Source organism: Rhodamnia argentea, chromosome 11 (genome assembly GCF_020921035.1).
Source record: "Rhodamnia argentea isolate NSW1041297 chromosome 11, ASM2092103v1, whole genome shotgun sequence".
Taxonomy (NCBI): domain Eukaryota; kingdom Viridiplantae; phylum Streptophyta; class Magnoliopsida; order Myrtales; family Myrtaceae; genus Rhodamnia; species Rhodamnia argentea.
The window spans coordinates 17031029-17045643 of record NC_063160.1 but is presented as its reverse complement, the minus strand read 5'-3'; the positions used below and the strand labels follow the sequence as shown (position 1 = coordinate 17045643).

Sequence of the window (14615 nt, the reverse complement as noted above, 5' to 3'; positions counted from 1 at the left end):
GAAGTAAGCAAACAAGTGCCAAACAATATAATTATTCGGCCTCTTTTCGTAATTTGAAGATGCACTTATGTAGGCCGTCCAAAAGAACTCTTTCGAATGTTGAAACCCCTTTCGAAAGTTGATGATCAACCTCGAGTGCTTCATGACATATCGAGATACATTATTTTCAAGCGGTTAAAGAACGAGGAACACGATCTCGTATCATGCTAAATAATCGATTAAAGAACAAGATCGTGGAAATACCCAACTTTAATAGCCCGGCCTGGCGCCACCTCGCAGGAGGCCCCCTAGCTAGAGAGGTGGTATGGCGCGGAGGAGAGGCAACCCGGCGCGGAGGAGAGACAGTGATTGTGAAAAAAATCCGATATTTCTCGTACCGGCTCCCTTGAAAAAATCTATCTAGTCTATCACACCATTCGGTTGAGATTTTTTTATCCTGGTCATATTTTCTATGTCTCTTTTATCATATTTTAGACGCTGTCAAACACAGGAATAAAAAAAAAAGCGTAAATGTCGCTACCGACATTCTCACAGAGAAAGCGAAAGGGAAGTGACGTTGCGACGGGAATACGCGCGAACTACTAAATTCGCGGGTCATTTTCTGTGGGGCGAGGCGTGGACAGATCTGGACGGTCCACGTGTGAGACCAAGGCAAGATCATTGGGATCGGAGTTTCTTGGATATTCCTTTAGTAGACACGTAAACGACACCCTCTTTCTAGCTTTAAGATTACTTTTATTATTGTTACCATTATTATTACGGTGGGCCTATTTCCATCCCACTTTAACTCGGCACATTTTCAACAAAAAAAAACACTCGATACATTTTCCGACAAAAAAAAAAAAGCCTCGGTACATTTCGCAAAAATGAAAAATCTAATTGATCATAGTGGGAAACATAGCATGAGAGAGAAAAACCGTGCTTAATTAATGATTAATCAGTTTTTAAAGTAGAATGATATTTTAGTCAGTCAAAGACGCGTATGGTAACACTTTTGGAAATAAATTTCTACTCCATAAGTGATTATGAAGTAGAAATCCGTTTGGTAATGCAACTTTAAAGCAAAAATTCATTTGATTACACAACACTACATTTCTATTTTTGAAATAAATTTCTACTTCAGAAATTATTTTGAGCCAATTTTAGAAATTAAAAAAGTTACTTATCTTTCAGAAATAAAATCCCTTAACATAAAGATCTCTTTTACTTCGGACTCTTTTCATTTTCGGTGTCTCTCTCTCTCAACCATGCTTCCGCTTCTGCAGTCGCCGTTCCACCGCCGACCTTCGCCGGCCGTCGCTAATCGTTGCCGACCTCAACCGGCCGTCTCGCCCATCGATCCGTCGGCCACCGCCCATCGCCGCCCACCTCTGCCGCTAGAGTAAAAAATAAAAACGAAGTATAAAATTTTCAGCCATTGACAATAATTCTTCGTAGAAGATTTTGTGTTAAAAATATTTCAGAAATAGAGATTTTCAACGCAGTTACTAAATGAATTTCTATTCCGGAAGCAGAAATTTTGTCATGTTTTCAAACGTTTTTCTTTGATCGGGAATGTTGCCATGCGCACTCTAAGCATTCCAAATATGAGGTGAAGAATGGCGATGAGACAGAGATAAAAGTGGGATGAACAGGTGATTTGATCTAATTTTCTGACATAGAAGGTTATTTTGGTCAATTGAAAAATAAAATATGTGTATCAGGTCAAAGAGAGGGTGAAAATTCGAATATAGCACCGCCCTTGTCAATATTATTGTTATTGTAGTTACTACTACTACTACTATTATTGTTATTATTATTTTCATGGAATTTTTAATATCGACACAAGTTATTCGAGAGGGTCACTCGGTAAAAAATCGAAAATATGGCAGAAGAAAGAGACAAAGAGATCAATAGTTTATCATCTCCACAAGAATTTGCTGCGTTGTAAGTATACCGTTCCGATAAGATTCAGTTCATCTTTTTCATTCGGTTAAAGATATAGCTCATCTCACCAGGAGGTTACAGGATTGCTCTCGAGGATCAACTTCCTTGGGGCTCGATTCCAATCGGCTGCGACGAGTAAGGATCGAATCCGCGACCTCCTGTTTCTTGATTGCAAGCATTAGCCCCCGATTAGGCGGATGGGTAGATAGATCCCGACGGCTTTTTTTATTCTTCCAGAATGTTCTCTCTCTCTCTCACTCTCTCTCTTCCTCAGTAGATCTAATGCCCAACGAGGCCAATATGCATTCCTTGAGCTAAAGCCGTCTTGACTTCATTAGGCCCGCCCGACAACGGCTGGACGACTCCGGCTCTCTGTGGGCTTACCGACCCGAGGATGATCCGGCCCAGTTCAGAACCCGATTCTGAAACGGGCTCGCGTTTCGGCGATCCATCCACTCATGCCTCGCGAGTCGCGGCCACGTCACTCGCGGGCTTCTAGTTCTTCTGCCTCCTCCATCCATCCAACTCAACGCTCGAGATTCTCTCAAAGTCAACCGGCGCCTCATAGATCATCAACCGTCGAAAGGGATGACGCTGATGGAGCAGCGAGCACAGTTGGGGGTGGGGGGGTGGGTGTCCTGTGGGTAGGGCACAGTCGCCACGGACGCTGTCCCGTTTGGGTACTTTGGCGAAGAGGCGACGGAGAACGTCAGCATCGTTTCACCGATGTGTCGGCAAGAAATGGACACGCAAGGATTACTCTTGGGGTGTTGGGTACGTCGCTTTCGCATTGATGTGAGGTGGGTCCTGCCGTTTTCGGGTCGGTTATTGTTCTCACGGGTCGTTGCCCAAAACGGTGTGGATGGAGAGGTGACTGTTCTTGACACGACAAGCTATTGTCGGAAATCTGGATCCACTCGATGGATACCCCACACTCGAATTTGATACTACGACTAATTTTCAGTAGGAAGAGATTCTTCATTCTCGCTGGATCGGTTTCAATCGTCCCCCTCAATGTCTGATGGGGATCAAATTCTTAGCACGAGCACTTCCAATCCTAACCGTAGTCTAGAATGCGATTGAGTGCTACAAAAATTGCACCGGAAGGTCTACCTGATTGACCTTATATGGAGCGTTTACGTGGAGAGTGCAATTGAATGCAAAAAAAGTACAATGAAATTCACAATCGTCAACGCCGCCGGTAAAATGACTAAATTTGACATAATTGTAAACTGTTTAGGACTTAATTGGTAAAATATATAAAAAAATATATATAACTGAATTGGTATAATTGCAATAAATTTAGGACTTTTGTGGCAATTTTCCCCACTTTTGCGGCAATTTTCCCCACTTTTGCTAACTTAGTCTTAAATCTCTTAATTTTGCTAATTGAGTCTTTAACATTTTCACGTTTTGTCAATTGAACTCATCCGGCAAATTTTGATTCAAATCGCTGACGTGGACGCCATCCGTTTTATGTGGCATGGTCGACATTGATGTGTACAATTTTAACAATATTTCAATATTTTTTATAACTTTTTTTATTTACTTATTAGTTATTTTTTCTAATATCCTTCTCTACTTTTTTTTTTTTCCTTTTCCCTTTGTTGAACACCGTCGAGCCTCGTGGATAGCCGGCGGAGGTCACCGGACTCGGGGAGGGCTACCCTTGCTAGCCCTTGGCGAGGCCGCCCTCACCGATCCAGTGAAGTTGGCCCTCACCCGCCGCCCACCGTATGTCATCGACGAGGTCCAATGGACGCCGATAGAGGGAAAAAGGGAAAAAGAACAAAGAAAAAAATAAATGAGGAAATCATTAAAAAATAAAAAAAAAAAGAAAAATATTCAACTATCATTAAAAATTATCCACGTCAATGGTATCTATGCCATGTAAGAATGGCCGGTGTCCACTACAGCGATTTTCGGTCAAAATTGGCCGGATGGTCTCAATTGACGCAATATGAAAATGTTTATGACTCAATTGACAAAATTAAAATATTCAAGACTAAATTGATAAAAGTGCAATAGATTTATGATTTTTTGGACAATTTTCCCTGAAGATATCATGTGGGCAATTTTCAAATTGCCAACACTCACAACTTCAACACTATTAAAAAAAAAAAAAAAACTTCGATTGCAAATTTTGAAACAAAAAATTAAAAATTGATTGGGACTATGAAAAAAGTTTGTGACTCGATTGCAATCTATATATTACACCAAAAAAATTAGGACTCTCATAGCACTTTTCTCTAATTTTCAAATCGCCATATAGAAGAATTATATATAATTTCCTTCGATTGCACAAAGGAACAGATAGGCAAAAGAACAAAATGATAACATCATGATCCTTCAAACTCCATCCAATCCCTGGATAATTTAATCGGTCTGAAGGGTACTATATCACACACATCTACATATATATTCATTTATACTATCACCATCATGAGCTCACAATCACTCTCAGCTGGCCAGTGAAGTGGAAGGGTACACTGGTTTCGTGAGCTCACATGGGGGCATCACGATTCTAGGAGGACAGTTTCCTCATACATGTGATGCTGCTAACATTTTAATAACAACCACGAGACAAAGACGAAGATTAGGGCAAGCGATGCAGAGATCTTTCCATGGCCCTTCCCGTATCTTCTTCCCTACTTGCCAATGTTTGGTTGCTGGGGCACATCCCTCCAATCGTCACACCCTTCTGCCTCGGCTTTTCTTATTGCTGGATCAAAAGGATCGTCCAAATTCACACCGGTTAGCTTGGGAACGAATTGTTAGCATCTCCCATTCAATGAGCCTCCATTTTAATCTCAGTTCGGAGGCCGTCGATCTAGTTGCATGCGAGGATGCATATAAGTGACGATATGGTCTTTTCGAAGATAGGGTCAAACCCTAAATTTCACGTCGATGGTTTCCTATCTCAACACGCTTAATCCGAGTTTCTATTTTTAGCAATATTCATGATCAAGACTTTTACTTCGTTAATGTTTCACCTTCTTCGTATGTATAAATATGAGTTATGATCAGTAAATTGTAGTAACAAATGATAGTCATTATTGGTAATAATTCACTGCAATCGTTCAATTAAGGATATAGGTGGAACCCGAATAGATCCAGGACTTAACTCTAAAATGCGTGATCGGCTATGTTTCTCAAGGTATGCATGGTAGGTTCTAAGTTTTGAAAGATGGAAAAACTATTCTGATAGGTATATTCCAAGTTCTAGGTTCGTTCACCCCTAGGGATTCGACTTCAAAGGAATACATGTCAGCCACGATCTATTCAAAGTTTCTTCTCCAGATGCATATGCATCCTATGTACAAAATACATTTCTCCTATGTATATTATACAGTCACTCTAATATGATGATTTTTCTAGTCATCAGATGGATCGGAAATAATGGAGTACGTAAAACATGTTGCCCACACCATTGGATCTTTCGGAGCTGCTTGTTTGCCCAAAACTCCGGAGGTTGGCACGAGTTAATAGCTCAGAGAAATCAATATAAAAAAAGGGGGGGGTGGTGGGGCATAAACAAATGCAAACCATGTTCTCTTGAGTAAACTAGCATTTTTTTTTTTTTGGTCCAATAGTAAACTAGCATTTTTTTTTTTTTTTTGGGGTCCAAAGAGTAAACTAGCATTTAGAAGGTCAAATCTTGGGAAAATGGTCATTTTCCTATCTTCTACGTGTGACGTATTCTATCTGGGGTCTGTGGCTCGTGTTCCAAGGCCATAACAGGATTCCAGAAATTGTGCAAACTATAATTAGACATTAGGGTTTCATGTGTAACACCAGAAGATTTATTTTCGGCATAGTATTGGGAACCACCGAATTGCTTCCATGTCATAGAAACTTTCATCTCATAGAAACTTTCAAAACGGATTTTCAGGCCGTGCACATATTTTTAATATGATATGTACTATGGTTTGCTATAAAAAAAAAAAATCTGTTTTTGAGGACAACCCACTTCAGTAAATGCAAGTGTATCTCCCGATGTACTGGGTTTACGTATGCGCTGTGCGCTCCATATCGGAGAAAAAAACAAATCCGCGTCAATAATTAGCTAGAACAATTTCATACCGCACTACCCTTAAACCATTTGGGATTTGAGAATCCGACGGTATAACAATATAACGGTATAATCTCAATCGCAAGTGTTTTGAATGGCAAACAAAAATATTTAGCAATCATAACGGGATCTACATCTGATCTTATGCCTAGCATTCTACCATTATACTGTCACATTATTATGTTAGCGAGGTTCTAAATACTAAAACCGAAGAAATAGATTTAGAGAGAATATATTAGATACGTTGTTACTTTTTCACCTCTTCTAGATAAATTAGAGAAATATGCTGTTTTTTTTTTTAAGAGTGACACAAAAGCTATATATATAATTTGATATTGTCCACACCTAGATGTGCATCGCTCAAAAGAAATGCTAGAGGCGTAGCTTAGTGGAAGCAATTATGATGTCTACGTAAATAAGGGGCAAATGTCTACATGGGTCGCATGGGTTCATGCGTCAGATCCACCACATGATTATTTTATGATAATATCTGATATTATATGACACGTAACGTATAATACATGTCGGCTGGAAACACTTGAGAACGACGACGTTTGGCTCGCGTATCGCCATCTTGTTTTGTTAGGGTCTGGATTATTCATCGGAAAGAAACAAAGGATAGCCCATTCATCCGAGCTGTTTTCTTGACTAGGGTTTCTGCATTGCATGTGGAAATGGTTGTCGAGTTCAGCATTGCGGCTTGGCGGAACGTGGGGGAAGACTAAACATGGAGGGATCATTGAACACGACCGTGTCTCGTGTTCGAGTTTTGCACTGGCACATGCGGTCAATGTCATATCCTACGATAAGTTCAATCCCCGGTCGCAATTTGAGCTACTATTCATTTCTTCTTCTTTGGTTCTTTTTCGGTATGGTGTTCGTTTTCGACACGGCATAAAAGAATCGGGCCATCAAACCGCAACTTCTGGTGAGCTCCATACTGCTTTCAAACATGAACGGTCTATTTCTGTTAGATTGGAGGTCGATTAATATAAACACAGTGTCGAAACCAAAAAAAAAAAAAAAGACACCCCCATGGTCTTTATATGTCGGACATTGATGTGAACGATTAGTATTTAATGCCGGTGAATGACTGGAGTTTTACTGAGGGTAACCCTAGATGATCAACGACAATCTCTTGATCGTCTTCAAAATCCATTTGGTAAGAGGGACTGAATGGAGTAAAGGCAGGTGATTGGGATGGAGAGCTGCGTGCTACTAACGTGTAATTATACTCTATTTATGTTGACCTACATGCACAAAAAAGCCATGCAAGAGGGATGGACCGATTATTTCTTATTTGTTCCTTTAAGTATTAAATATAAATCTAATTTCAATTGATCATATTGATATTAAAGTCTGTATTGATGACCCATATTAATAATCCACCGGTTTCATTGGATCGCCCGGGAACAATATTGGACCGATCCGGTTCCCATTCTTGGTCCCATAAGTAGGGAACCGTCGGATTGGATCTGGAACCGATCACCCCCCCTACCAATAACGTTATAAAAACTTAGCATTAGAAGCTAACAAAAAGTCAAAAGGAAATAAACAACAAAAGGCCGATGTCAAACGTTAATATGCTCTGGTCTTTTTTCTTCATCTGGGGTTTTCTATCATCCTTTGGTCTCAACTGCAAGAAATGTGACAGACATGAAGCTTCCTCTGACTTTGCACATTTAATTCCTGGAATCTGACACTCTTCCTTCGCCTCTACAAATTCTCAAATTCTATGTTCTCTGTTTTCTGTACTTGCAAATGGCCATTAAAGATGCTCCCATCTCCATAAAAGCAATAAATAAATAAATAGATAAAATTATATGCTGACAAATTAAGCCACCAAAAACTTCAAATCCGATGTTTTTATTCGACAGATTGGGACATCCTAAGGATGGTAAGTTTATCCTGAAAGCATAAAATCGAGAATCCACTTGTTCCGCATAATATTTTTGTAAGTCATCATTGATATCGTTTAGAAAAATGTATGAATAAAAAATAATTTCATGGTTTGCAAATTCTTTAGATATAAATTATCGTGATTAATGAAACTATTTTTCATTGACTAATTATTTTAAGCATAATATAAACGATCATTTTCAGAAAAATTAGTCAAATTATTTATTTTTCTCGAGATAACGAAGCCTAAAGCTGTCAAAGCTTTTCCACGACACTAATGTAAAAGCAACCAATTCTATGTGCCTGTGCTCCTAATACTGGGGCAACCAAGGGAGGTATTGATGAACTAGCTGTATTTCCCTAGATATGAGAAATTATAGCAAACCAATAAAGAAGCTAGTAAATTAAATAACCAAGCTGGAACTTTCCCGGTGACTGCTTCTGACATTAATAGTACTAAGATGGCTTATGGGCTAATCTAATCATAAGCTGAACAGCTAATATAGCCTGGATTTTCTTTTTGTATTCTGTTGTTTCAATACACCGCAAATCAATCTTTGTGCGTCGGACTCGATCCTCCTCTTTATCGCGAGTTCATCCGCGGTCAAACATAGAAGTTAAGACAGATTTTTATGGCCTGCTCTTGAGAGATTATGTCGGGCATGAATCGAATGTACAAAGTTTAAATCTTCTTACTAGCGCAACTAATTATTTGAAGTTTTTCTGAATTCGCTCGAACAAATCAATCCAGCCACACTCTGAATAGATCATAGGGGAAAATTACCTAAAAGTCATAAATTTATTGCAATTGTGCCGATTCAATCTTAAATTTTTTTTTTAAATATCCTAAACTTTTGCAGATAGCCCATTCCGGTGAATTTTGACCGGCCGACGTTGACATGGACGTTGGCCGGCGGGGGCCTAATATTTTAATATTTCTTTTGATTTTTTGATTTTTGTATTTTTTTTTTGTTTATTTTTGTTTTTACCTTTTGTTCTTCCCATTCCTTTCTCACGTTAGCCAGCGCTAGCTCTAGTCGATCATCACCAGCGACTGGCGTGGGGAAGGAGATGGAAGAAAAAAAAAGAGAAAGAAAATTTAAAAATTTAAAAAATTTAATAAAAATTAAAATCTTAGGCCCTCGGTCGGCCGCCGTTTACGTTAGCGCTAACCGGTCAAAATTTGTCGGATGGACTAAATTGACATAATTACAAAAGATTTAGGATTAAATCGATAAAAAAGAAAAAATTTAGGATTGAATTGACATAATTATAATAAATTTAATACTTTTTTGGTAATTTTTCCGGATCACAGGAATGTATAAAATTAAGTATATTTTGCATTTGGATTGGCCTTGCGCTGTAGCAAAAAAATAGTGGATCTACTATTTCTTTGTCAGGAAAGAATGAAAGCCGAATTTTAGGGGACACTTTTAAATGATTAACATCCACCCCACCAAAAAAAAAAAAAAAAAAACAAAAAGAATAACAAACTGGCATTGCCCATGTGACCAAACAAGAGCACTTCTGTGTGAAGTGAACTGCATTTTGGCTGGACGTGGAAAATGTTCTTGATTTAGCAATAGCCGAGCTCAAATCCCATCTGCAAAGCCTGATCAGTTTGAGACCTCAATGGATTCATACTTAGTTTAGCTAGCAGCGATGCGAAAAATGCTGTCGTTATATCGAAATGGGCAGTTCCGTGTTCCAAGTTACAGAATGATCCGAGTTTAGCGTGTCCCCCGGAAATCACAGCTCTTACATTGTGTGCCCGCAAAAGTCAATCCCGAAACGGGAAAATGAGGGGGAAGACCATCCAATTTACAATTATGCATTTGGATGCAGTGCTAACAATCAACCTAAGTCCAGTACTTTAACCAATAACAGCGCTCTACACCACTGGTTTATGGCTGGTCTAGCATATGAATACTGGTAATGTTGACCCGCAAATTATTGAACCAACGGGGGATTTTTCACATCAATCTTACGCTTGGATGCATGTGATGACAAGTCAGTTCAAAGTACAAAAATTGAAAACTAGGATAGATCTCAACTGTTTTTTACTAAAGAGAAGAGAGCACAAGAGACCACAGTCCTTTATTAATGCCTAGCAGTTCATCGAGCAAATTAGAACTGGTGCATTGATGTTCCTCATAGTACCTCTCTCTCTCTCTCTCTCTCTCTCAAGTCGGCCATTAGCATCAGGATTTGACCTCGAAGATTTGGTTCTTCCAAGCCTTTTCAACAGCTCAAGTCTAGATTTTCTGGTTCTCTTCAAACCCAGAACCTCAAAGATCCAGATTTGAGGAAAAAAGAATCGCAGAAACAAGCACCCATTTTCATGGTCACTCCCATTTCACTCTCTGTAATGCTGTTCAGGTTTCTTTGCTTGGAGCCCACTAGAACAATTTGCTTCAGCTCCAAAATCTTGATCTGGGGTTTTTCAAATTTCTCTCTGTTTTCCTTTCTTTCTTTCTGTTTCTGGAATATCAAGCTGAAGACATGGCTCCAAACACAGTTGTGCTGACCATTGAGAAGCCAAACAACAACTTCTCATTGGTTGAGATCAATGGTCCTGATACATCCCTGCTTCTGGAGCAGAAGCAAAAAGCTGCCAGTCCCAAGCAATTCACATGGCTGCTTCTCCTGAAAGCGCACAGAGCTCTGGCATGCGTTTCTTGGTTGGCCATGTCATTGAACAAAACCATGTGCATCCGTCAAGAAACGTATAAATTCCTCTGCCGACACAGCTGAGGAAGAGCCGCAGGGCAGAGGAACTAGACTCTACAGATTCATGAAAGCCTTTCTCTTCATCTCAATCTTTGCCTTGGCGATGGAAGTAGCTGCCCATTTCAAGAAATGGAAATATCTGCCAGCGATTCGTCCCTTGGAGGTTCAGGGCCTTGCGCACTGGTCATACATGGCTTGGTTGGCCTTCAAAGCTGATTATATTGCACCATTGGTGACCAGGCTCTCTCAATTCTGTGTCGCGCTGTTCTTGATTCAGTCTCTTGATAGGATGGTGCTGTGCCTTGGGTGCTTCTGGATCAAGTACAAGAAGTTGAAGCCCGTGATGGATGAAGCAGCAAGTGACATTGAGGATTCTTCGAACTTTCCCATGGTTCTTGTTCAGATTCCTATGTGCAACGAGAGAGAGGTATGTAACCAAGCATATGTACACTTCATCAGTGGCTCAATTTCCTGTTATCCGGGTTCCAAGTTCACTGTGTTTTAATAGCTTTTGGAAAACTTACTCTGGGATGCGATGAATGGATGGCTGTAGAGTCTAGAAATTGATTCTGATGCATGACTGTTCGAAAAATTCCGCTATATTTGAACTGAATTCTTGTGAATTTCACTCTGGCCATGTCTTTCCAACCTACCACCAAGTTCGGTGGTTGCAGCATGTCATAATCCATCCATTTTTCACAACGAGGCTAAAGTATGGGACTTTACACAGGTGTATGCACAGTCGATCGGGGCGGCTTGTCAGTTGGATTGGCCCAAAGACCGGATTTTAATTCAAGTTCTGGATGATTCGGATGATGGAAATGTACAGCTTCTTATTAGGGATGAAGTATCCTTGTGGCGCGAAAAGGGGGTAAACATAATATACAGGCATCGATTAATACGAACAGGTTACAAAGCCGGGAATCTCAAGTCGGCCATGTCCTGTGATAATGTGAAAGACTATGAATTTGTGACAATTTTCGACGCGGACTTCCAGCCTAATCCCGATTTTTTAAAGCTTACAGTCCCTCATTTCAAGGTACATACAGCGATTACAGTCACACACAAGACTTTCACACAGTGCACAGTCAAACAGAAAAATTTCACATCGTGTTTTACTTCTTGTGAAGAATGTGACAGATTATGTAAACTATTTGCAGGGCAATCCTGACTTGGGTTTGGTCCAAGCTCGCTGGTCATTTGTGAACAAGGACGAGAACTTACTCACAAGACTTCAGAACATCAACCTGTGTTTCCATTTTGAGGTGGAGCAGCAAGTGAATGGCGTTTTCCTTCATTTCTTTGGATTCAACGGGACTGCTGGCGTGTGGAGAATCAAGGCATTGGAGGACTCAGGAGGATGGCTTGAGAGAACGACTGTTGAGGACATGGATATCGCAGTCCGAGCGCACTTGAATGGATGGAAGTTTATTTTTCTTAACGACGTGAGAGTGCTTTGTGAACTTCCTGAGTCTTATGAAGCTTACAAGAAGCAACAGCACCGGTGGCACTCAGGCCCGATGCAGCTGTTCCGACTCTGTCTTCCTGCCATAGTAACTTCGAAGGTGAGTCGAATATAGTAAATTAAAAGTGTGATAGTTCTTCCATTTCTACGTATGTCGGCATCAGCAACATTACTGATCTATGATTTCTGGACTAACGTAACTCGTGGTACTGATTATGTGCTCGCACATGTTCTTCCAGATAACAGTGTGGAAGAAGGCCAATCTGATATTCCTCTTCTTCTTGTTGAGGAAGCTCATACTTCCCTTTTACTCATTCACATTATTCTGCATCATCCTCCCATTGACTATGTTCATACCTGAGGCTGAGCTTCCTCTCTGGGTGATCTGTTACGTACCCATTTTCATGTCACTACTCAACATCCTCCCTGCGCCAAAGTCCTTCCCTTTCCTGGTCCCTTACCTGCTATTTGAGAACACTATGTCAGTGACCAAGTTCAACGCAATGGTGTCGGGGTTGTTTCAGCTTGGAAGTGCTTATGAATGGGTTGTGACCAAGAAGACTGGTCGGTCCTCCGAATCCGATCTATTGGCATTCGCAGAAAGGGAGGAGAAGTGTTTGAACGAGGAGAAGATGCAGAGGAGGCATTCGGATTCGGGTTTGGAGATGTTGAACAAATTGAAGGAAAAGGGCGTATTTCCCCCGAGGAAGAGGAATAGGATATACAGGAAGGAGCTGGTGCTCGCTTTTTTACTCCTGACAGCATCGGCTCGAAGCTTGTTATCGGCTCATGGAGTGCATTTCTATTTCTTGCTGTTCCAAGGGCTGTCTTTCCTGGTTGTCGGCTTGGATTTGATCGGGGAGCAAATGAGCTGATGCGGGAGTGTGTAACTTCTTGCATCGAGGTTAATATCACCATCAGCTTCATTATAGTTTGAGCAAACGATATCCGGATAAACAGAAGGTCGAATGTCCAGCTCCATCATAAATTTGGATGGACTGGGACGATCAGATGCTAGTAGAAACAAGTGCATTTGTTGTTAATAGGGAGGTATAACAGCTTATAGTCAGATTCATTTTAGAATAATCGTGTTATTAATGTTTGCAATAAAGAGAAGTTATCAATATCAAAATAAGTTTGTTTGAAGCGAAGGTCATTTAATTTGCTCTGGCACGCGATGGCGACAAATTTTTGAGCAGTACCTTTCTTGAGCTTCAACGAAGTGTTTCGTAGCTTTCGGCAAATAAGAACGGTCAAGGATCGGCCCGGATTAGGAAAGAGGGAAACGAAACTAAATCAAAGCTGGGAGTGCGAAGATCCAAACAATGAGCACAGAAAGCCATTATCTGTTGTTCAGTTTACCAGAAAGTGAAATGCGGCATCTACCTTAAAAAAGGTTTGCCACATATGCTGATTGTGATAGCTGGGAAAAGACTCAATGAGCAGCTGCCTGTATCCTCCTGGAAAACGCAAGTAGGAATTCAAATTCTGCAGTACTTTCCTAGTTGGCTGGGACTAAATTACTCCTAGCTCTTCTATCTTAGACAAAATCTTAGTTCTGGCACTTCAGTGTCCCCCTCCATCGTCCATTTATCAGTCCATGGCATTAACATCTCTATCGTTGTCAAGATGTCATCAAAGTTCTGGCAGCTCTGTCTGGTATAGCTGTGGCTCGTGAAAATGATTCGGTAAGCCTAGGCTTCGGGAGCTATCATGAGAATGGCCAATTATCTCCTAGTCTTTCCGAATAATGAGCCTCATGCTTTGCATTTTCATGTTCACGTGGGGAAACCTCATATTCTACAGCTTTTCGGGTGTTTTTTTTTTTTTTCGAATTTTAATACTGCATCAGTACTGCCAAAAACTGTCCAGCCTATTATGATTTATCATTGGAGTAGCTTTCCCCTAAACTACGAGTAAATCTCCATGCATTGTTAGGAGCATCTCCAACATATCAAAGCCAAATGGTTCCTTTAAAGAGATAAAGGCAACAAAAACCAAACAAGCAACAAGCTGCTTCCCCTCTTCCTGGCTTCCTTCTGCATATGGATCCTGTCAATCCAAGGCACAGTTACAGAAAATAAAACTACTGTTTAACATGCAAATCACTTCGAGATAGTTTTTGCGATTAACCCGTTTTCGACCGTTAGAGCCAATGATCTCACGAGAGCGAATCAAATTAATTTTTTATTGAGACCGATATCGGGACATGTAGAGAGAGTTTGGAGCATGAGAAATTATTTTATGTGTTTGTTACAGGACTTAGGGCCTGTTTGGTAACGCTCTCGTCTAATTCCTTATCTTTTGTTCTCGGAAACATAAAAAGAACAAAAATCTGTTTGGTAATGCCCGTTAATTTTTCTGTTCTTGAGAATAGATCAATGAATAAGGAAACATATTTGAAATAAAAATAAGAATAAAAAAATCTACTTTATGTCCCTTGGAGTAGAATTAGAAAAATTATTTATGCTAAAAAATTATTCTTGAGAACAGAATTGTTGTTGTTACCAAATAGATACTTTA

General features: G+C 40.2%; 1 protein-coding gene across 1 annotated transcript; it reads left to right on the top strand.

The window, feature by feature from the left end:
• The first annotated feature begins 10018 nt into the window (after positions 1–10018).
• Positions 10019–13238, top strand: LOC115757510 (xyloglucan glycosyltransferase 4). The gene is given in 5 exon segments (XM_030697772.2): positions 10019–10605; positions 10607–11054; positions 11358–11666; positions 11788–12192; positions 12332–13238. Coding segments are annotated over 5 exon segments (2004 nt in total). The 5' UTR covers positions 10019–10399; the 3' UTR covers positions 12968–13238.
• Positions 13239–14615: the final 1377 nt, after the last annotated feature.